Genomic DNA, 24,679 nt, shown 5'->3' on the forward strand with positions numbered 1-24,679 from the left:
AATAAAGAAATTTTCAGCCGAAGGCTGGTTCATCTCTGTTTAACTTCTGCAGAATTAGATGCTTTTATCGCAATTTTATATACACGTGGTGCGTGTGAAACATGAAATTTTAACCTTACATATTTATAGAATAAGAACTAAGCCAGCGTTGCCGACTGACAAATCTGCTCTCATATTGGAGATGTGGAATACTTTTAAAGAAAATTTGCTGACCCTGCAAACTTCGTCTCGCGCAAAATGGTTTTTTGTTATAAATACTTTCAAAAATTCACGTTTTCTTACTAAGCGAACGTCCAGAGGTTCAATCGCAGAACTGTTTGACCCTTTACAAATTCCTTTTACAATAAATTTTCTAGTACTTTTACCAGAACTCGTCATTATATTATCGAACTGTTCTCAGACCCAATTCTCGATGACATCTGTAATCGGAAGATTCCTTCCTCGAGTTTTACCCTTACCTAGTATCAGATTTAATGCGTCTTGGTTAGCGTCAGATGTATATGTCAAAAAATAAATTATATACCGCTAGTATAGATCACGTACATAACAATAATTTGTGTGGGATCTTGAGTATTCGAAATGACTTAAATCAAAATATTAATTTTGGATGGGACGAAGTTCGCCGGGTCAGCTAGGCGTAAATAGATTTCCGTATTTGGATAACGATGAGCAGAGACCATCATCAACACAGGATGCGGAAGGAACATAACCACCGATATTTTTTCACTTTAGTATCTTCAGCAACCAAACCAGCAAATTTGGCTGGTATAAATGCTTGGTTTTTATACAAGCAAACAACCGGAGAAAATATATCGCAACATAATTTGCTGTTTCAGTAGTGGCAGAGGAACTTGCCACTAAATATCAAGAAATGAAAAGTATGAAGAAAACTTCAGCAGAATCAAGCACAATTTCAGGAGATGAAAAACCGGTCGAATTGGATGTTGTAAAAAGAATAAAACATTAAAAATATGGTCTACATGCAAAAAAGTTTGTTTATACATCTGTAGAAACGGAATTCTGAAATGAGTTTGATAAAGCCCGAAAAAAATAATATTTTATAAGTATTACATGATAATTATTTTGTGTCTCAATAGGCCGTATGAATAAAAAAAAGTATTTACTTATTCTGCCCGTTTCCAAGTAAAGTAAACTTTCCTAGTATTTACTTGAATCCGTATGATTAAAAGTTTACTTTACTAATTTCATTTTAACGTATGTTCGAATTCGAACATAGTTCTTACTTTGTCAAACATCTGTCAACTGATTGTTTTTGTTTGGTTTCAAAACGTCACTTTTCTCGCCCGTGTTGTGATCTTTTCATTGAAAAAAAAAATCTATAACAATGATTTTTGGCCACGAAAACATCGAGGTACTCGAAGAGATTGTTCTGGTAGATGATGGTAAGTTGAGTTTTTTAATTGTTGCTTAAAAACACTAGTTTCCAATCATAAATTTACAGTCGAAGGATCTGCCGAAAAATCAATCAGCAGCGGTAGCGGAAGAAAGAGGAAGAATCAATCTAATCAGGAACAAATGTATGCTGTGTTTGTGGATGTACTGGAGAAAGTATGAAAAATTTTACTTTCCAAATCGCAAACACCACCTGTGCGGGAGAAGAAAAAAATAGCGTTGGCGGCGATGCGACAGCAGTTGTTCATCCGATGTGGATTGGAGTTCTCTGGCGACCAAATATTGAAGAAAATCAATAACATGAAGACCGCTGTTAAAGAAAAAACGGATACCAAAAAAACAGGGAACGTTAAAATTGTGCTCAACGAACCGCAAGAAAAGTTTTATGGACTGCTGGGGGGTGTTGACAATCCCAGCATCATCAGCGTTCCGTGTAAGTAGAAATTATCTAATTATTTCAATTATATTGAAACTTATGAAATGTTATCATTTATCATAACTTTTACAGATGGTCTGGCAGTAGGAAGCAAAAATATTGCAATGAGGAAGGATCCACCGAAGGAGGAGCATGATTCTTCTGATGATTATGATTATAACAGCTTGCAGAACGAGTTTCTGGCGCCGAGTCAAGCGTGTCAAACACTAAAAACAAATCAAAAATCGGTATGTGTTTTATTTTAATTCTACTTTTACTTTTCATGCTCTCTCAGTTAAAATGGTATTTTTATTCCCATTTCTCTCCTAAAATTGTTCTTCAAAGAACTTTTATAGTTTTTTAATTCTTTTTTTATATTCCAGACACGTGGCAGAACACAACAAACAGTGTGTGAGGAGCAACTTATGTTCCTGAAAAAGCAACAGGATTATACAGATGTATTGTAAGCCAACCAAGAAGAGCGACACCAAAAATAAATGCAGTTGTTGGTTCTGAAAAAGGAAATTGCTGTCCTGAAAATCAAAAAACTCAAAGAGAACATGATCATCTGAAAGTGTATATATTTTTTTGTATATATTTTTTAAATTAAAGTTAAATTAATAAAGTTTTAAAGGCAGAATATTTTTTATATTATAACTGATTTTGATGTGCATCGCAATTGCATCTCGACGACGTTGTCCTCTATGGCGAATAGAGTTGCCATCATCGACTCCCCCATTGAACTGTACATAGTTTGGCTGAAGTAACTCTTCCGGCAACGTGAAATCTTCATCATTCATTATCTTCGCCACATTATGGAGCACGAAGCACGCAACGACCATCTGTGGGACTCTTTCCGTTGATATGCGGACATTTGATTGCAAAATGGGAAATCGTTGTTTAGCTTGTCTGAATACCCGTTCGATTATCACCCTTTCCCTAGTATGCATAATGTTGTAGCACCTCTGTTCTGCAGATGACGGGTTTTTAAATGGCGTCATTAGCCAAGGCGCTATAGGGTATGCTTCATATGCTAGCATAACGGCATCGCTGTTGTTGTCGGAGAGTATTTCACGAATGGCGGAATTTCTCCATATTCTGGCATCGTGGACAGAACCAGGCCACCGACACTCCACACTCGTGAACATTTCTCGTCCATTGCACGTTGCCTGAACGTTCAATGACGTCAATCCTTTACGATTGACGAATTCATCGGCAAAATGGTGTGGCCGTTTTATGAGCACATGAGTGCAGTCAAGAGCCCCTATGCAGTAAGGGAACTTGTACTTTTTGATCCATTTTGATCAACCAACAAATCTATCGAGAAGAGTGCCTCGATAAAATCCTGCTGCCGTTCCTGAACGAGCATCACGTAGATGGGAAGTACGTCTTCTGGCCGGACAAGGCGTCTGCCCATTACGTAAGAAGACGCTGGCGTATCTTGAGGAGAAAAAGATACCGTTCGTGCCGAAAGATCGTAACCCAACAAACTTGCCCCAGTGCCGCCCAATAAAGGATTTCTTTGGCTCACTCAGTGCCCTAGTGTATAAAAACAAATGGAGGGCCAACGACACGAAGCAACTGACCACAAGAATCCGGAATTGTATCCAGAAAATGGACGTATGTGCCGTACAACGTTCTTGTGAGAGTATCGCGACAAAGTTGCGTCGAACAGCAGACCACGGCCCTTACTCAAACATTCACTGACATTTTTTTGAAGAAAATACATTATGTTATTAATAAAAAATACTGAAATCGATGATAAAAAAAAAGTTTTATATGTGATTAAAAAAAATTCTCGCTTTTTTTTTAACACCCGTTACAAAAGACGAGTTGGCATGCAATTCGTCCATTGAAAATGTGTGCGTTATATCGAAGTTCTCCTGTGCTACGATGCTAGAAAAAAAAAACATAAAAATTTCATAAACTTTCAATTCGTTTGTTTCCAGCTTAAAAATGTTAAAGTATTTTTTTCTTCCTTTTCATTAATTTATTTCATTTTTTTCGTATCCTGACGCTGGAAGTGTTATCAAATATTTTTTCAACAAACATTTAAAATTGCTCTTCGCTCAAATGATAAAACGTAGCTCAGTGTTGTCCAGGCTTAAAATAAAAATGATTACTCTCGTAAACATTCGGAAGAGAAAGCGGCAGCATGATTTACAAATGTAGGTGTTAAAAGCAGTCGCGTTCTCTTGGTGGTAGTATCAAAAGAAGGCAGTTTTCTACATCAAGTATCAGTCATTGCGTGTTGAAATGACCGTTCTTTAGAAAATACACCCATTTCGCTAAACCATTAACATCAATAAAGGTAAGCACAAGTCTATTGTGCTCTGTCCCTCCCCCACATTTTTCGGTGCTATTCTTACGAAAACATTTTCGATGATAAGCATAAAATTATAATCTGCCAGGAATTTAACGATTCAAGTTCCTTAATTTCCGGCTAGCTTATCGGGGCAATTCATTTTTCTTCTTCACCACCCACTTGTCAAGTGGGTGAAATAAGACCATAATTTGAACGTGTTAGAGAAGCTTCGTCTATGTCCTTACAATCGGCGCACCTGCCCACAGTTTGGCGCCATCTGCCGGCTATGAGGTAAGATCAGCCAGTATATATTACAAACTGATATCTTATTGTTTCCACACCTTTCAGTGGCGGCTACAAAACAAGAAGCTCTGGCACTCAACTTTGTGCTTGTGAAGGCAATTTCCTTTATATCTTCTTTTCCCACAGTATTTTTTCTTCATCATCCGATGTTTTTCACAACATCCGTACTGTTTTGTGTTGTGTTGACCGTGGAGCGGCTTTGAAGAATTATAAAATTGCTTTCTCCACCGAAACATGCCAGGGTACTGTGGTCGGTCCAACTTTCCCGATACTTTTGTTCTTTGCAAATAAAACAAACAAAGGTGGCAGCTGGACAACGGGGAGGGTGTGGAAAAGTGGAATAATGTTTTACTGAGATATTTGAGGGAGGGTGAATCGTTGTTTTGATAGGACTTTTCACGATACCTGTTTACAGCCGGTTTGTGCGAGGGCGCGATTTCTTCCTTCCTTCCATAATTTCCTCACCTTTACATACTGAGGTCTGACATGCCTCCTATTAGCAGTCACCGAAGGTGTCTTCTCAGAGTCCGTCAATCCCGTCTAAAACCCGGAAACTGTGTCAATGGAGCAATAGATTTTATATTGTTACTAGCGACTAGACACAATCAGCCGAGAGAAACAACATTGTTTCTTTCAAGTTCTACATAGTACATATGTGGTTTTGGCAAATTGCTCTATGCATATTATACTCGCAATAATTGTGATTAACAGTCTCTCATGGAAATAAAATAATTATATTCCAATATGGGGACAATCTTGGCCTGACGTTGCATATAACTATAGAAGTTTCGACTAAAAGAAAATAACAAACTACTAGCAAGAACAAATATATAAATGTACCAACCAATGTTCATTTTTCCTGAAAACCTTTGTTCACACGTTGTGTACCGTATGGTCGGTCGTCTGTCGTTTTGCCACAGCCATTAAGTTACTGCTGATGGCTGAACAATCCCCGGGCCCCGGGTTGTGAGCTGTGGTTTGCGGTGTAGTTACTGCATCCTCACACACACATAACGAGTGGGTACTGAGCTAAACAACAGGAAAAAAGCTTTTGAAAGTATATGAAAGCCAAGAACCGGGTATTGTAAAAAGAAAACTAGCTCGGAAATGGAATATGTCGTCAGCGAAAGGAAACTAATATGAACACTATTATTATTTCTGCTTGCTATTCATGTGAGTGGTATACCTTTTCAGCTTGTCAAGAAAAAAAGCCTTCCTTCCCGCATTTACAGCATTCAAAGCGGCCGCGACGCGAAGCTCACACAAATGGGACGAAATTTATGGAGCAGTGCAAAAATACGGTATTGTTTTCACTTCCTTTCGGGGCGGATTTAAGTTTGATTTAGGAGTAGTGATGCAGATCTAACTGGAAAGTGGAGAGAACAAAGTATGAGAGGATGACATCAACCAGCAGGCAATCTTCGCATTCACCTACCTACCCCATCCCCATCTCTTGGACAAGTGTTCTTTCTATGCTCTGATTGTTGAGATTTTCATGCATGAGGGAGTTGTTCAACGCAGAGATGGTTGCTTTTATCTGCTTGGGCGATTTTGTGGTTCCCGGCAAACAACTCCTTGCTAAAGGAACATTTCGTCTATGAATCATCGGTTGTTTAGTTACAGTTTCGCAAAATGCAGTTTGTCTGGCAGGTGAATCCAGCATCCAAATTGTACGAGATGTAGTGCGCCTGGTTTTGTAGGCTGATGTGCGAACAAACGTTCTACCGTTGTGATATTGTTTCACACGGTGTTGGTAGTGTAGGATATGTGTGTTATGGACGATGACCACGAAATCACAGGCGGGTCTATTTCACGGTGATCAAATTGATTTTTCCATCAACTGTGTGTTTCTCCATGTTTAGCTTTCTAGATGTAATGTGTCTCACATAAAATCCAGCATCTAATTCCTCGTGCAATCCACGATGTTGGAAAATTAATCCTTCGTAACACTTGATAACTAAATGTGCCACCAAACAATGCAGCGATCCTGAACGTGGGGCGTAAATTTTATTCGTAGTTTCTTCCGAGTAGTCTCAAATATCGGGATTCTGATGAATCAGTGATCTTCCAAAGCATGTTCGTATATTTCGAAAAGTCACAATCACAAGTATTCTCACAATGCACAATATTTTTCTGAGTGTCAAATGCACTTCTACTTGAGTTTCACTTTGCCATCAGTATCTTCAGTACACATGATACTTCACGTGCGTGCACCCAACTGCTTTGTCTCACGCTTCCTGGTTTATTAACGAGTATCTCTCACCAGACATTGAGGGTTCGTTCACTTATTTTTCGACAAAGCACTAGCGAATGGGGTAAAAGTTCTCACAACCAACAACGAACGTTGTGTAGCAAATCACGAGCGCGTCACTTAATCCTTTCGGTTCGCGCCACTCATTCTAAGTCCGTCCGGGGACTTAGAATTTTGTCACTGGTCGCCATGTAGGTAAGTCACTTTTTGGTCTTTCGGATCGAGATGGATAACTGCTACGTTTGGTGTAGCTTTCTCGACTGTGTGGCCCAAGTGCCGCACGTTTGGTTTTATTCAATTGTCTTATTTCCTATGTACCTAGCTATTTTACATATAATAATTTCTAGGCGTGGTCAGACGCACTCTAAAGAAAACCATGTGCGGAACCAGAATTGTATTGTAGTATGCCAGAATTAATAACAAGGAAGACCGGCACCCAGCGGGGTTCGTGCACATGTGTTTACTATTCGTGGCCTTGCCGAGGCTAGCGGCAAAGCGGAAAGAAAGCAAATGTACAATCACGCTTGGTTCGCATCGAGTTACGCAACCATAAATAATAAACAGACCCTTGGCCCAGTAAAGAGGATTGTAGTCGAATAATACTTATGCTTGCGTTGCTCGGCGTCTTCGTGGGGGATTTATTGCCTTAGGGGCATTGAACAATTTAGAATTTTGTTTATTATCGCGCGGGTGGTCTAGTAGTCATATTACACCAGCTTCAAAAAAAAACAACATCAAGCTCAATTGTCCCATGTTGATATTCTATTCATAACTGTCCCGCCATGTATTTTTTGTAGATCAATATCGAATAAATCGGTTAAAGTACAAGAATTTCATGTCACGCTTTAAGCAAGGCTAATGCACTCATTTCTGGTTTGGAAAAAGAACTTATTCTCAAACAAATAAAAAAGACGGGTGGGTAATGTCGGGGACATAACCAGAGTGACGTAGGACTATACAAAGGGGACAGTTTTTTCTAAATATATATTTTAAATACATTGTTTTTTCTGAAGGCTTTGTCCTTATTAAATGTTCAACACCGGGCATCTTTTGGCGTATACACATATCGTACAATCAAAATGATGGCTGTGATAGGGAATGCATAGGTAGTCATCAGCTCATTCACTATCATATATTTCACTATTGAGCACATTACCGTACCTTAACTGTGGTTTCGGAGACGAATGAATTGTAAGATTTGTAGTCTCCGCAAACAAAGTAAATAAAAATGAAAAAGAACTGAGGTTTTGGAGACGAACTCCAGGATCTGTCGAGAAATAAACGAGCTATAAGCGTTCTGAAAAACCAACAGTAAATACAGGGACGGATGACCTTCGGATTTTTTTGAATGGCGTTAACGTTCCCTGTGGAACTTTTGCCATCTCAACGTATGCATTAACTAGCGTCATTTATTAATAATTAGTTGAGATTTTCTAAGCCAAATAACACGCCTTGAATGTATTCCGAGGGACAAGCTCTAGAATACGCGTGATCACAGTGCAAGTCGAAGGAAATTTCTTTGACGAAAAAATCCCCCGGCCAGAACGGGAATCGAACCCGAACACCCGGCATGATAATGTGAGACGCTAACCACTCGGCTACGGATGCACCATGACCTTCGGATTAAAGTCCTTTAAAATAAGAACAGAGCAGCAGGAAATACATAGCTCATCATGTTGCTCCTTAGTTATTTTTCTATACAATGCAGATGTAACGTCAGTCAATTTTCAACATCGTTTATCAACCAAAGGAAGCAGTTCTTGCTATTGAGGAAATTCGTTAATGCCATCCTGCATACAATGTGTTGTAATTTGAACCCATTTTTCATCCGGAAACCATATATGGGTTTGTGAAAGCTGAATGATCAATTTAAAAAACACTAACCACCAATAAGCTCAAAAACAAGCATAAACAAAATAATTCAGTTCATATTATATGTCATATTATGTCACTTTAGAATGCATTGGTATTGTGAATAACTTTTAATAACTCTTCTTTGAAAGGGTCAATGGCCCTGAAAAGCGCCGTGTTTTACGGTGGCTGGTTTTGCCACCAAAGCAGTCTGTATAAACAAACTTTTTCCTTCTTCTACCTGCTGCCGTTTTGCGATTGCGTTTGTCACTCGCTGGAACTAGTTGTTGCCACCGAACCGAATGTGGTATGTTCTGTAGGAGGGTTTTCTTATTGTCGTGAGCAGCTTTGTAAGCCAACTCGAGCACTCCGGCGGCCGAAACTCTATAACCGCTGTTAGGTATACTGGTGCTCCGGCACCAATCCGTTCGGCCTAGTTACCCTTGCGGAGCAGTCAGTGAATGCGACCAACAGGGAATTGCAAACCTGCACGATTCAAGTGGGACTTTGCCTTTCCCTTAACTTGTCCTCCTTTGTCACGTCCACACGTCCACGTTGCTGCTTGTGTTGCTTTGTTGATGTTATGCGATCCGGGTCCGCGCGTTTTGTACTTTAGCGGTACACGCTCACAGGATAGAGACAAATCAGCAGACTCAGCCAAAGGGGCGAGTCCAACGAGACGAACGAATGAGCGTTAAAAGGCAACGATGGCAAAAAAATATATAGTAGAGGCGAATGAACTGCAAAGTTTAAAGCCTCTTAAAAACAAAGAAAGAAGAAGAAAAATATATTCATTACGATTTGTTCGCTCGTTGGATGCACATGCAGTTGTTCAAACACGAAGGCACCGAAGACTAGTGGAATAGTGGAAAAGCCGCCAAAAAGTTCGGCACGGCGCAGAAGAATATCTCGGAAACCGACAAGAAGAAGGAGAAGGAATCATATGCTATCTACATGATAAGGTGCTGAATTAGGATCATTCCGACATCGGTTTCTCATCGAAGGCGATGAGCGTCATGAGCTTCGTCAATGCATCCTTGAGCGTATCGTAGCGGAAGCCTCACGTCTAACCCACTACAATAAGCGGTAACCATTACGGCGTGGGAAATTCAGATCGCAATCAGTCTGTTGCTGCCCGGTGAACTTGCATGCCGTTTCCGAAGGTACCAAAGCGGTGAAGAAGTATACTAGCACCAAATAAAGATTCGGAGCAAACCCAAAAAAGGGCCCTTTTCAGGACCACAAAATCATCTTTAATCTAAAGAGTTTATTGTTTTGTTATCACTCGATATCCTCATCTTGTTCGGCTAAACCTGTTTAGCGATTTCGTTTGCCACTCGCCACAGGATTCACAGTTGGAAAATTTCTTCCCATCCAGCTTGGGACATGTTGTACTGTAAATTACATTTAATGCGACATGCCGAAGCACCACTCAGTGTCGCATTGGAGGCGATTTTAAGCTGTAATTGAACATTTGCGATGATAGTGGTACAGCTTCCACAGTTGCAAAATTTCTTCCCATCCAGCTTGGGACATGTTGGGTCATAATTAGGCCCCCAACTCTATGTTTACAAAAATGTCCAACTAAATATGTCACATTACAGGTCCGTCCAATTAGCTAAATGTCGAACTAAATGTAAATTACTGTACTTTCAATCTGGAAGCAATTTAATTGGTGAAAATTGAATAATCGAGAAAGTCCCCAACCATCAATAAGCTCAGCACAACTGCCAAATTCTCATACTCATCATATCCTGGCAACAAATTATGAAAAAAGTCAATTTGTGTTTTATTATTATTTTGGATAATATTTTAGAATGCATTGAACTGTATTTCGTAAACTCTTTTTTGAAAGGTTTAATAGCCCTGATAAGCGCCGTGTTTTATGGAATGGTTCCAATTTAGAAAACTTAGTACTCGTGGTTTTGAAAAAAAAACCATTTCGAACGCCCTCGATGCCGCCTTGTTCTGGACTTGCCACCAGAGCAGTTTGTATAAAGAACAAACTTTTTTCTTCTGCTACCTGCTGCTGTTTTGCGATTGCGTTTGCCACTCGCCACTCGCTGCAACTGCCCATTGTTGTATTGATGTCCACCGAACCGAATGTGGTCTGTTCTGAATGCGGGTTTTCTTATCGTCGCGAGCAGCTTTGCCAGCCAACTCGATCACTTCGGCGGCCGAAACTGTATAACGGCGGCTAGGTGGACTGGTGCACTTGGTACTAACGCGCTCGGCCTAGCTACCCTTGCGGGGAACTCCAGACTAACACGGTTCGAGCGGGATTTTGGCTTTCCCTTCACTTTTCCTCCTTTGCCATATCCAACCATGGCTGCTTGTGTTGGTTTGTTGATGTGATGTGATGCGAAACGATGTGGTGTACGGTTTGAATGAGAATGATCGTTACGGCAGCGGAGCGGGGATTTTTAAGCTGAATGGCTGGCTCGAGAATTACGCATGTGTGAGACTGCGACCAATGTTTCGTTCATAATTTTTCTTTTTCCTTTCCAATCGTGCTTCGTTGTATTTCGCTGCTGCTCTGATTGCCCGTTTTGGTCGGTACGATTTGAGGAGCACAAAATGGACCAATCAAAAATGGGCACATAGTGCATTTGGACAATGCTTGATATTTCACAATTATTCAATTGTTTATCTCAAGAAAAATTAAATGTTATTCGTTATGATAGATGCGTAGATATATTTCCTATCAATTGATGCAAACACCTTTGCGATCTATTGAGAAATGCTCGAGTTATAAGCGTTTCAAATATTGCATTTTTTCCTACTTGTTCAGTGCCTAGATTTTCATTTCACTCCCTATATCTTCCGGTTAGACGTAGTCCTACGTCAAAAAAGTTTAACAAAACACTTGTACACCTTATACACTTATATTCGGCAAAGGTGTTACAGATCACTCCCTTCTTCATAAAACGATATTTTCATGCATAATAATTCGGAAAACACCAGAAAACATATTGTTTGTTCCTAGTATTTCAAAAAACTACACCAAGTTCAATTGTCTCATGTTGATATTCTAGGCATAACAGTCCCACCATGAATTCTTGAACCAAGCTTGATTGATTCAAATGAGGGGAACTATTCACATTTCATCAGACAATAGTTTACTGCTAATAAAAAACCCGGTGTATTGCTGAACTGAAATGCTTCAAGCTTCTGGTAGACAAATATGCAACAATGCTTTGATTGCGTTTTTCTCAGATGCTGATTTTGGAACATGAAACAACTATGCGTAGAACGGCAATAATGTATTCGGTGATCTTTTGTATTGCCGTAGTCCGAGAGAAACTATAGATGACACCAATTTATTGCATTAATTAATTAAGTACAAACGCACTGCGAACAAAAAAGTCACTTCAATTAACAAACATACGGCATTCATTGATGCATTTATTTTACATTCCGAAACGAACAAGTGCTGAAGCGCTGGTAAATATCTACTTAATAATTTATTTATTTTATTGTAAGACTGATTGTTCAAATTTGTTATGAACGCCTATTCAAAATAATACGATGACTAGCACTTTTTCCTGAGGTAATGATGAAAAATAATTCAGAATTCATTTAATAGTTTGTTACACCACCAGAACGGTTGATTACTTCAAAGATATGCTTTGATATACTTTGTGTCAAGTTTTGCGTAGTTGCCAGTTCAATATTATTCCACGACTGAAGAATAGCAATTTTAAGCTCGTCAACCATTTAAAATTGACGATTATCAGTTTAAATCCGTAGAACCATCATTCTCCAGAGGATCTCAGCAGTGTTTAGGTCCGGAAAACATGCCGGGCCATCCATAACATCAATTTTTCTAGACCTAAGCCACGTCATCATTTCAATTTCAATTGGTATGAGTTCTTGCATTGTCTTGCTGGAAAGTAAGCTTTGCTGTTCGTCTTCTGTGAATCAATGGTAGCAAACCGATTTCAAAAACTTCAATGTATTCATTTTGTGTGGAACAAATAGGAGTTCTAGTTTTCCGAAGTAACAAAATGTTCCCCAGACCATGACAGATCCTACCCCAAAATAACTCTTAGAGATAAATCGTGGTTCCTTGCGCACTAGACGTTGTATCCATCCGGTCCATCCAAACTGAACTTTTTCTCGTCTGAAAAAACAAGAAGTGGGTTATATCTGTGATATAACCGCAAGGTAGACGTAGGACTACCGTTGGCTCGGTAATAATTTATTTGAAATTGCATCTGAATAAATTTTTAATGCATGAATTAATGAATATTTTGAAAGATTGCTGAAAGTTTTTCTTGTTAGTGTGTGGGTGGATGAGTATAAGTATGGTATTGTCGTTAACATAAATTTCAACTCTTTCGAACATGTCGGTGGTCCCGAAACGAACCGATGGAATTTTAGTGGCTTTGTAAAACTGAAGATTCACTTTTGTTTTCGTGAGAATAACACGAGATTTTTCATGATCACTCCATGCACAGAATAGAAACTGAGGGCGCCATTTCACGGAGAAAACGAAAAAAAGTCTTATAACCTTGCATAATATTCATTTCGTTTTTCTCGTGATGTGGCAATTTTTCATGACTGTTCCATGCAAATGCCGAGCAGAAACATATGCTATTGGATTGCATCATGGGAACACCAAGTCGAATATGTAAATGGGTGCGAATATTCCTTCGCTCGGACGCATTCACACGCAAACAATTTTTCATGACTGTTCCATGTAAAAGCAGAACAGAAACTGATGATATTGGATTGCATCACGGGAACACCAAGCAGAATGTGTGAATGGGTGTGAATATTCGCTCGAACGCATTCACACGCAAACAATTTTTCATGACTGTTCCATGCCAAAGCAGAACAGAAACTGATGCGAGTAAAAGTATTCACGCCTTGCGTGTGTCCGCTATGGTTTCCCAAACACTAATGCAAGCGAGCAAAAGAAATCACAGCTTGCATGTATTCGCTATGTCGGTTTCTCCAGGTGCCTAGATTTTGCGTCCGTGTTCGGGAACACATTGCGATCACCAATCATCATCAATCAGCTAGATTGTTATGATTTCAATAGCTTGCTTTCAAAGCAATTTTAAGCTATTCAAACGATTTTTTTGACCAATAAGTGACAATCATATAATTCGTTGACATTTTATCTTTCGAATGAAGTGATTATTATACCACTCAATTCAGCCGGTAAACAGGTATTAACGTTCAAAACCTTGCAGTCCAGCATCACTCTCTCGGTTTCCTCGAACGTACACCCCGGTACAGAAATGAAAGACGTAGTCCTACGTCAAAAGTCACCTGAGAGAATTTCAGTAGAATTTATGTTAAGTGGTTTGAAAGCATAAAATTTAATAAGCAATCAAGAAAAAGCACAATGTTAAAGAACTTTGTCATATCGGCGTACGAGTTCTAGCCTTGCTTATTTGCGCCGAGGTAGTAAACGTAGTAGTGCATTAACATTTTTGATCTTACAATGTTTTGGGAACGTTTCAATAACTGCCAAACCGTCGGAACTGAAGCGTCCAACTTAAGTTCAGCTCGAATTTTTGAGCAATCTTCGTTGTATTCGATGCTTTTTGACATAGGACTATTTCTTTGTTTTCTATATAGGGGGGGGGGGGGTCACTCTACGAAAAATGTAACGTTTCATTAAGAATTTTCAAACGCATATTACCCAAAATTGTTAAAGCTACATATGTTGTGTTATATACCATTAGACAGGAAATTTATTCAGCATTCTTTTTTCTTAAGACATGAACAGTGAATATAGTAAAAAAAGATAACAATTTGACGATTTAAATGGGTATCTTTTCTTTCGATTGCACTAACCACTCGATTTCCTCCCCGACGCAACGAGCAATCGTTTTGCCTAAATTCGGGCGTTAGCTCGCAGTGTGAGTTGATGCGTACAATGAATTATTCTCCATTTACCGATAATAGGCATTTATCAGTTATTGTATTGTATGTTGTCCAATCAATTCGTGCTCAATTCACGTTTTTATCGTGTAGGTCTTGCTATAACAATTTATGTAATTGAGGATGTCATAATTTCTAGGATGTTGTTTGGTTATGTAAAAAATGTATTGTATGAATTTTTGAATTCATACAGTTCCGGATTCCCTCACGTTATCTCATCTAACCCGTTTAAAGGATGCAAGTTCATACAGGAAACGGTTTTTTGAGAGCTTCCATTTGATGTATCAAAAGAGAAAAAATTCAAATTTTGAACAATGAAAACAACTCAATACAAATGCAATTACTACACACGATCACAGTCCTATATCAAGATCTTGTCCATGCCCCTAGGCCCAGACCCATCAACTTTTCGACAATATGACGCTCATCTCTCTCTCTGTGACAGTTTCTTTTTACGTCCTGGACTCTTTTTTGGCGATATTTCGCGAGATTTTTAATGAAATTTGAAACAACGCTCTATTTCTCTTACAATTTTTCTGATCTCCCTTCCTATTTCCCGGAAGGCTAAAATTTGTCCTTGCTCTTGCTAACATAGCTTTTTTTGCTTACCCATATTAGCTAAACACTGTGAACTGAATGATAATAGTGATATGACTAACGAATGATTGACTATAGATAGACGTGTGAAATTATTTTGTACGACCATAATTGAATGAAATTCAAAATATGGTTCGGTATAGCCATTATTAAATTGAAAATTATTGATAAACTAGCTTACCCGACTGAACTCTTCATTGATTGATTACCCTTTGACTGTGTTCCTTTTACTATAAATTGTCTAGTACTTCTACAAAAATTTGTCCTTATAATATAAAATTATTTTCAGACACTATTCTCGTTCAAGATTCTTCAAGCATTTGGAAATAACATGTTTCTCCGTTGCATGGAATACATGTTTGATACAGAGAATATTACAAAATAAAGACAGCTCAAATCGGACCATTCCTTCCTCGGGTTTAGGGCACACCAACACATTTGGCCTTCCATTTTTGTTCATATAGATAGAAGATATAGGAATGCGTTATTCCGTCTGGAAATCCTTTAGCACTCTCGAACAAAAATCAATTTCGTTAGCGCCAACATCATATGGACTAACAACGCTTAGCTAATTGCAGAACATATGGGAATTCAATTTTCCGAATTTTCCGATTTTTCTCTCCGCTATATCTATTTACGGGAAGAGACGAATACAACAAAACACAAGAGGTTAAAATCGGACCATCCCTTCTTCTGGTTTTCCGCTTACCATCAGATTTTGCCTTACATTTTTATTTATATAGATTCATGGCCGTAGCTGCCACTATGAAATCGAATATAAAGGAAAAGTGTCTAAACTATGACGGAGGATCTACCAGAGGAAATCAAGTGTGCAAAAACATTAAACGTGGACTACTTGGAAGTGGAACCAGGATTACCACTGCAGTATAATCAACGAGTATGATCGAAAAATGGAGAACATGGGGCGCTCGAAAAAGCTAATTGAAGGATGATACTATAATACTATAATATAGTGACAGTTCTGAGAGGAAGGTGATTCAAGCTATGATAAGCAGCGCTTTGCAATTCTGGAGGAATGATAGCAATATTTGGTAATGTGACATACTATAATTCGTCATGTTCCGCAGACCAAAAAAATATGTTTGAATGGCACAAAAAATCAGAATCAAGAGCAATTACGCTCTCCTGCTCCACATCCCATAGAAACTCCTGTCTCTTCCTCTTGCGATGTCGCACCGCGTGCATCACCTGTAAATGGATCGATATCTCATATGCTGGAAGTCAATCTCAAGATTGCTGCTCCTCGGTGTTTCTTCTGCTAGGTATCTGGCGAGAGAATGAAGCTAAGCGCAACCATTCTCATTAATGTGTGTATTTGGAATCAAATTCCATTCATTAATTGAAGAGGTATTAACGATCAAAAACTGAACACTTTTTTAAACCGAATCATTGAATTAGGTAATCCTACTTTTTTCTGTCTTAATTCATCATGTGAGAAGATTTGATCAGAAATGTGGGGATCCGGAACTCCTTGAATACAATATCCCAATGGCTTATTCTGCAACACATCCTCCACTACCAACAGATGACGCACAGTATGAACGAACCCATGTGCCATCGTTTCGGCTTCTTCAGCATCGCCTAAAACACGATCGAGTCGGTAATTACAGGACTCAGTCCTTAACCCCTTGCCGTACGATTTCATTTCCAACAGCACTGCCCAACCACGAGCACATAAAGTCGTTCCGCTACTCTGCTGCTAATGTTTGTATCGTATCGTTCGGAGCAGTCCCACGAACATAATACGCCTGAAGCTATGTATCTATTACGCTTCGATACACTACGAGTGAGGTTCGATGTTGTACGTTCTGGCACAGTCTACTCGTCACGAGTGTGGTTCGACGTTATACGTAAGGGGGTTAATCGCTCCTCCAGCAGGCAATCCACACATCGAATGGGCACCTCGAATAGGCAATGGGTTCGAATGGGTATTCAGGAACGATCAGTAGAGGCGAATGGATTGGAAAGCTTAACCCTTTCACTACGGCAGTGTGCTCCGTCGGAGTGCTACCGCTGAACGGAGCACTGCGCCGAAAAGTATGCATATCACGCTAGTGTGATCGATGTGCAGTATCACTCTGATGTCGTCTATAGACGACGCTCGTACACACAGGGCATCGCGTGGATGTCGTCTATAGACGACGCTCTTAGCGAAAGGGTTAAAGCCTCTTAAAAACAAAGAAAATAAAAAAGGAACGATTGTGTTATTTATGTTTTTTATACTAGAAGACGGAGATGCTTTCTTACTTCTTCCTTTCTCTTCATGCAATTTCAATTTCGATTGTATGTATTCACTACACATACTGAAACATCGATTCTTCAATTTTGTTTCCGTTCTGCTGATGTTTTCTTTGAATTTGAAAGTAGACGCTTTCACTTGACGATTGAAACTGCCCTATTCATTACCATTAGAATGGGCAGTATGTCAATTCCAATTTTAAATGTGAAAGGGCGATCACTGCATTCAATTGAAAGTTTCATTCGATTTCATTTCTCCAAACTGGATTTTCCCGGATCGTCTTCCAAAAAAAGTGGAATTAAAAAAGATATATGAGCGCATATAAGTCATCATGCATGAGGCAAACATAGAATCCGGATTAACTGTTCATTTTATAGCGGCGGTCGTAGCATGCTTTCCTTTCGACGGTAAAAAAATTCACGTTGATCCGTTTTGTTTTGAAAGAGTTGTGCAGGATAGAAACCGAGAGAAGAAATTTGATATTGGACACCCACATTAAAAATCCGGTCAGGTATGGGAAATCGTGAAATCGTTGAAAGTGGCTAAATCGACCGTGTATGATGTGCTGAAACGTTTCCGTGAACGTACAACTGTTGTTCGAATAGATCAGAGGAAGTCGTAATGGTACTTACGATCGGAAGCTGTGGTTGGCGGTATTGAAAATAATTGATGCAAACCTGGGATTCTCAGACTACGACATCGCCAAAAAACACAACTTTAACCAAAGTGTCATGCGGAATATACGTATGCGTGAAGGTTATCGATTCTTGCAAGGTTATGTGCCTGCAAGGAACCACAGAAGACGCTGAAGCGAAATCTGGTGGTCAAAAGATGCACTCGAAAGGTCTACAACAAGGTTTTGACGAAGTATGAAGGATGCATGCTGATGGATGACAAAACGTGCGTGAAGATGGATTTTGGAAGGCTCCCAGGCCAGAAATTCTATAAGGCCACTGCCAGAGGAGATGTCCCCAGCAAATTTATGTTTTTCATTTGGCAAGGGATTTACAGCTGTGGACAAAAAATCAAGGTTCTCTTCACATACAAAATAATAGACTCGAAAATGTATATGAAAGAGTGCCTGCAGAAATGTCTCCTTCCGTTCATAAAGACCCACAAAAGTCCGATAACGTTTTGGCCAGATTGGGCAACCTTTTAATACAGTCGGGAGATGCTTCAGAGGTATCGTGACAATGGGATCGTTTACATTGAAAAAGTCGTCAATCCTCCCAATTGCCCCCAATTCCGCCTAATCCAAAAATATAGGGAAATTTTCATGCTACAAACACGAAGAGATCGTGGAATGAAATCACTGATGTTGATCAACAGAGAGTCCAAACTTTGATAAAGGGTATCCTAAGAAAAATGCGAAAATTCATCAAAATTTTGGCAGAATATTTTTTTCAATATTTTTATTCTGAAAAGAACAATAATTTATCTGTATTTTGATATAAAAACAAATGTTTGTATCTTAAGCCAATCCCGAGATACAACTGTTTTCGGGATTCCGGATTCTAAATGTTTCAAGGCTTATTAAGAACAATCAAAACAAAGCTAAGTTTTTCGGATCGGTATAACGCCAAAAAATATCACCAGCCGTTTCATCGCTCTAAGGATAACGTACATTTTTACAGATACTTTAAAAAAATTACATTTACTACAGAACTCAGAACTGAGAAACTTACGGCGTTCGTGATCTATCAAAAATCAGTATGCAAATAATGGTTTAGGCCCCTTGAAAATAACGATTTCATTGCTAAAGATAAACAAATGGTAGAGATAGGTCAAAATGATTTCGAAACTAGATAACGTTCGGCTGCATGTTGGAAAACAAATGACTGGTAAATGCTCAAATGGGAAGTCCTACATCTACTTTTGGTGATTCTGAACCGACTAGTGGTCCTAAAGTGTCCCCTAAACTGCACACGATTTTAGCGATATGTCGACAGTGTTCCATAAACTTTCACTTAATAATCGTCGTTTTTCCTTGCGATCCTTTATAACAAATTTTGGCACCGATGATAGCGAATCACGCGCTCGAAGTTCAGTGGATTCGATTGGAAAGTATGTGTAATGAGACAGTATGTGTATGAGTGTATGAGACAAAGTATGCGAAAAGCTTGAATACGTGCTTATTTGCAACGTATATCTTGTTTCGCCGCTCATATTGCTCTTATATTGCTATAGCATATATGTTATATAAATTCTATGCCAGGGAGAGTAGCACATTTTCTGTTATTTTTAGGCTCATTTATTGTAATAAATCGGGATGCCAAAACATATACTAAAAAAGTAGAAGGGTCTGAACCTAGGGGCACGGACGGAAGTTTGACGTAGGACTGTGATTGTTCAGAACACTTGGTTATTTTAAATGTAATATTTTTCATTGTTCCGAAATCTGTTAGTTCAACTATTTTTAAACTCTAAATAGTACCCCAAAAAGGGCCGTTTGGTGTATGTACTCAAAACCTTTAAACGGTTTGTAACGAACAAAGAAAGACAACAAGCTTCTGGCAGCAAGTTCAACTGTCTAACTGAAAATGATTAATAAATATCAGTGGGACACATTTGTGAATATGTTAATCGGTAAACAAAAAAGATATATCGTCATTGATTACATTGAATATGAAATTTATGGGGAAGAAACGAAAAAACAATTTGAAAATTCTCACGATTTCGTGAGATTTTGAGGTAAAATACACATTAAATCATGAAGTTACTTTATTTTTAATGGATAGCTATGGTATTGTGATTTCTTTCCATTGCCTTATTCTTATTATTAATCTTATTCTAAGGCATCGGGAGCAGTAACTTTTTCGGTGAAATAATGTTCGTTTGCAGACTATCACAATCAAGTCGTATTGGTTCTATCATAGAAGGAATTGTGTCATTGAGAATTATGAATATGAGTGATGAAGAATATTAATATTTCATTTCGTTTCAGGCATGTAACGAAAATTAAAGGATTTCAAATGTATGTTACGCAAAATCTTTATTTTTTTTGCTAAACACACATACAGTGAAGACAGTAAAACAAGTGAACAATTTGACAAATAAAGTAGGTATGTTTTCTCATGTGGAGTTTTGTGCCAAAATTGATGCTCTGCGTGACTGTTTTTTTTGCCTACTTAAAAGAACATGGAATTTTTGTTGCAATTTATGAAGACCATGATCTAGCAAAAACGAAATATGTGGAATTTTTGAAACACTTTCAAAATAATGATCGCTGAAGATAAAGGGCACTTTGGTGCATCGCTACTGAAAAAGCTGAAAAAGATGCTTTTTTTTCCAATTCATTTATTTGTAAGGCTCAATCGCATGAGCTTTGCGGAGCCACTAATTCATGATTTGTTTTTACAGAATTTCAACTTAAATCTATGTTTAGTAGGTTTCGACCGATTACTCGCGGTTTACTCGAGGTTAGAGGGGCAACAACTGAAAAAGATGCTTGAATCGAACGAAACCATATCAGGAGAATTATGTGAGTCTGAAAAAAAATGCTTTCCATTCATGTCCTTTCGATAACTTTCCTAAGTGGAGAGATAATTTGTATTGAAAAAGGCTTTTTTTATAATTCGTTTATTTGTACAGGCTCAGTTACATAGGTTTAAAGAAGCCAAACTCTCAACTATACTTTTACTATTAACATGTTTTCTTAATTCAACGGTTAATGAAATAGTAAACCGATTACTCGCGGTCGACTCGAGTTTAGAAGGGTGACACATTTTCCTTAGGAAAAGGATGGGATGTAAGGAGATTGTAACCATGTTCACACTCACACTCACACTCACTTTCACATTCATACTCACACATCACACTGAATTCTTAAACTATCCTCACATCTAATATGTATTAACAGTTTAACTTATTCTAATGTTAGGGAACCGATAGCTCGCGAAGTACGAAAAGGAGGGGAGAAAATAGCTTTAAAGGTTTTCATTTCGAATATAAAAAATGTGTAATGCACAGAAATATTTTCCACATTGACTCTCCCTCGAGGTTATTCATTGCGTAGCTGATATTAAATAATCGATTACTCGTCATTACATTCCGCAAGTATGTGCCTAAGACGGCGACAAAGCGGAGTGGAAAATATTTTCCCCCTCTCGCATAAAAAAAGCTACTTTAAAACATGAACTGAATCTTGGTATGCTACTTGCGAATAAAGGAAACCTTTCATGTATTCAAAGTTAATGAAGCAAAACGCTCAGAGATGTTGAATTGGCAACAACAAAAAACGCAGAAAAAAACTTCCGTTCAAAATGGAAGACACAACGTCATTATCTTGTTTTTGCAGGCGGTACACACAACCAGTATTGGCAACGGTGGCGCCAAGGGGCGGCTTATGCTGTGACGCCAACGAAAACCCGACCTTTTGGGAAAACACGGGCGAAACAAATTACGTGACGTAAAATATTAACATGTGAGTCCATCAACCACAAAACCCCACCCATTTTCTGGTCTTTACTTCGAAGCAGGAACTTAGTCAGCAACTTTTTAGCGTCACCCTTCGGGGAGGGGTGGGAAAAGTCATTCGAGGGAGGCAAGGAAAAAAACAAGTCATCCGAAGGAAAAACTTGCGAACGATGAAATGGGCGCTGATGTGTGTCAATTTGAAAAGTATGCCGGGAAAGTGGTAAGCAACGATAAAGTCCAATAACGACGTGCATCATGTACCGAGTACGTGGCGGGATCAGTCCAGAGAAGCGTGCGATCTTGAAAAATTGCTGTCATTTGATATAAATCTTCGGAAGAGTCATAGAAAAGGAGAAGAAAAATTCCAGTTCGATCAATTTTAATGCAAGTCAATATATCTTCCTCCGGTCTCGATTTCAGATCAATTTTATGACATAATTGCGAAATGAGCAGAACCTTTGGCGAGCAGCCGGAGGGTGGGACAGTCTTCGAACTAAGCATCCTGCCGTTCGGGGAAGTAGCACAGTCAAGATTTATCGCCTTCTTTGGGCAAGGGTGTGTTTTCTAAATTGGGAGAAGGTTTTCATTTTCGGGAAAGTACTACTACCCACTGCTTGACCGAAAAAGCCATTTAATATTTCAAATTAATTCTCAGTTTACTGCAAACACATGGTTTACATTTATTTTACGAACGAGCCCTCGGTGGATGAAGAAATTAATGCTGAGGAGTTGAGAACTTCATTTCCTTAACAAGGCGCATACTTCACCCCGATGGGTAAAGTTGAAGTTGAAGTTTCAAGTTCGGTAGGCAGTAAAAGTTTATGTTTCGTTGAGTCAAAACAAACGCAAGCTTTTTTCGTGGCATCTACATCAGATGAAAGAGTTTGTTCGCAATAAATATTAGTTGGCAATTGTTTTCATTTGCCAACTCATTTGTTTTACAATTCGAAACTACATTCGAAAATGTTTTGTCACATATAACCGAAATTCTCATATAAAATATATCGATATGACTCTATCTGAAGAGAGGGGAACATTTTCAACAATAATTATGCATAGTAGAGTTTAATAACTTCGTAACACTGGGATCTTTTTTGCGTATTCAATGGTCTCACTAGAAACTACCTGCTAATTAAAATCCTTCTAGCAGCTCCAACGACTCTACTCGTACCTATTCCATCTACGGGAAGTGTTGGCAGTTGCTAAAGACATATCAACGCCTGTCTTATAATAATTCCTGCGGTGTACTTGCGCTCTTACAGTGCTTAGGTTGGACTATTCGACCATTGACCGGGCGAATGGAAACATTAAGCTACCTACTCCTTATGCACATTGCAGCAGGGTCAGCCAAGGGAAGCACTGCAGCTATCATTTTACGATAGCTTCCTGTCAGTGAGCGGAGATTCAATGTTTTACCTAACATTCCACATATCTCTGCAATGGTGTTCTATGTATATGACCTATAAAGCTATTAAGCTCCGCTCTAGGAATTCCACATTTCTACTAGTCAGTGTGGGTAGCATCCAAAAATCTAAACGATGCATAATTGTAACTACCGTTTGCGGCAGAGTGCTTAGTGGAGATGTTTGAAATGCTTCTCGAATGGATGCATTCTTGGGGGTTTGCAGAACAGATGTATGAGAAAGTAGCAGCAATACGATGGAACTTAGAAAATTTTAATTGTTTCTCACGACCTCACGAAAGTTTGGATCCAAACATTTATGCCAAAATTGCATAACTAATAACAACGGCATCAAGCAGTCGGCTATTCACGCTGGATCCAAATGAGTTTGCTTGTTGAAGCAAGACAACAGAGAATGTACATCGAGAATACAGGAAATCCTAATAGCATCTATAACTCAACCCGTGTGTGTTGTGGAATGCTAAAATAGACTCTGTTGATTCACCAGACAGACGGCAATCGGAGCGCAGCGCTGTAAAGCAGCAACAGTCGTACTAATTTTGCCATGCTCTAATTGAATCCAACGTGGTTCTGTCAGAGCGATTCAATCAAACGTACCGAATCTAAACAGAAGGATACTAAATTTTTTAATTGTACAATCCACCATGCCGGCATGTATTTAACCGTTCTGTATTGTCGTTTGTTGATTCCGATGCTCCGCATGCGGCAAACCACGATCTCGGAAACAGATTGATTTATCTGTTCGATATTTCAATTAAATCTCTCTTCCATGTACGCTGCAGCTCTGTTTTACTGCGTTTAAGAGATTGATTTTTAATTATTTAATCCATTTATGATGCTTCAAACTTAAATTTATTAAAATAAGCTAGACTATATAACGTATACTTTCTTACCGGGTCATATATATATTATATTGTTCAAGGAAAATGGTAGCAGACAGTCACAAAAACCTTCGTGGGTAAACTACCTGAAAATAAACAAGAACATTATGATATAAAATAATGTAATTTATAACAATCAACAGTTTATATACATTTTCATCATTGACACAAATAAAACAATAAAACGTTTGCAGTAGAGATGGGCAAAACAGTTCACTTTGATGAACGGTTCAGTCACTAACCGTTCATCTAAGTGAATCAGTTCTTTTGAACCGTTCTTTCGCTCTTTCGTTCAGTGGTATTAAGAACAACATAGAATGTTAGCTGGAACCCAACATCAATAGACAGCTATTAATTGATATCGTTGGATTGGATAGTGTACGTGATTTATAGTTCGGAAATCTTTGCTTCTTCTTTAAAAGTCGCCTATCGGCCGACAAAAGTATATGTAATAATTTTATGCGCACAAAATATGTGCGCAGCAGCGATTTTCACTAACAATCAATCATACAAACAATCACGATAATACGTAATAGGCCAAACAATGGATTGTAACAACGAAAAAACTTTTTTCTCATCTTGCCTTCAATATAAGATTTTATGTTTACCTAATTCATGAATCACCCCAGCTTCCCTCAGATTTTTTGGTGATTATCAGGAAGTATG

General features: G+C 38.6%; 2 protein-coding genes across 7 annotated transcripts in view; one reads left to right on the forward strand and one right to left on the reverse strand.

Annotated features, from left to right (window-relative positions):
* The window catches only part of LOC129763463 (acetylcholine receptor subunit alpha-like), a 427,268-nt gene that overhangs the window by 283,977 nt on the left and 118,612 nt on the right, over positions 1 to 24,679 (reverse strand). The window contains exon 2 of one of the 6 annotated variants that reach the window (XM_055762547.1): positions 24,026 to 24,095. The exons of 4 other annotated variants lie outside the window; for them this stretch is intronic. The gene's annotated coding sequence lies outside the window, so the exon portion shown is untranslated. Of the gene's footprint in view, positions 1 to 24,025; positions 24,100 to 24,679 lie in introns of all 6 variants that reach the window. One more of the 6 variants, XM_055762546.1, reaches the window with a different exon arrangement.
* Positions 1,310 to 2,295, forward strand: LOC129761364 (uncharacterized). Its single transcript, XM_055759084.1, has 4 exons — positions 1,310 to 1,403; positions 1,463 to 1,846; positions 1,922 to 2,076; positions 2,212 to 2,295. Exons 2-4 carry the CDS (start codon positions 1,642 to 1,644, stop codon positions 2,293 to 2,295), a joined length of 444 nt encoding a protein of 147 aa, XP_055615059.1. The 5' UTR covers positions 1,310 to 1,403; positions 1,463 to 1,641.

This window comes from Toxorhynchites rutilus, chromosome 1 (assembly GCF_029784135.1).
Source record: "Toxorhynchites rutilus septentrionalis strain SRP chromosome 1, ASM2978413v1, whole genome shotgun sequence".
Lineage (NCBI taxonomy): Eukaryota > Metazoa > Arthropoda > Insecta > Diptera > Culicidae > Toxorhynchites > Toxorhynchites rutilus.

Coding starts and splice junctions, on each gene's coding strand:
- LOC129761364 (XM_055759084.1), top strand. CDS start 1,642: ATGCGACAGCAGTTGTTCATCCGATGTGGATTGGAGTTCTCTGGCGAC. Junction 1,847..1,921: donor CAGCATCATCAGCGTTCCGT/GTAAGTAGAAAT, acceptor TAACTTTTACAG/ATGGTCTGGCAGTAGGAAGC. Junction 2,077..2,211: donor TAAAAACAAATCAAAAATCG/GTATGTGTTTTA, acceptor TTTATATTCCAG/ACACGTGGCAGAACACAACA.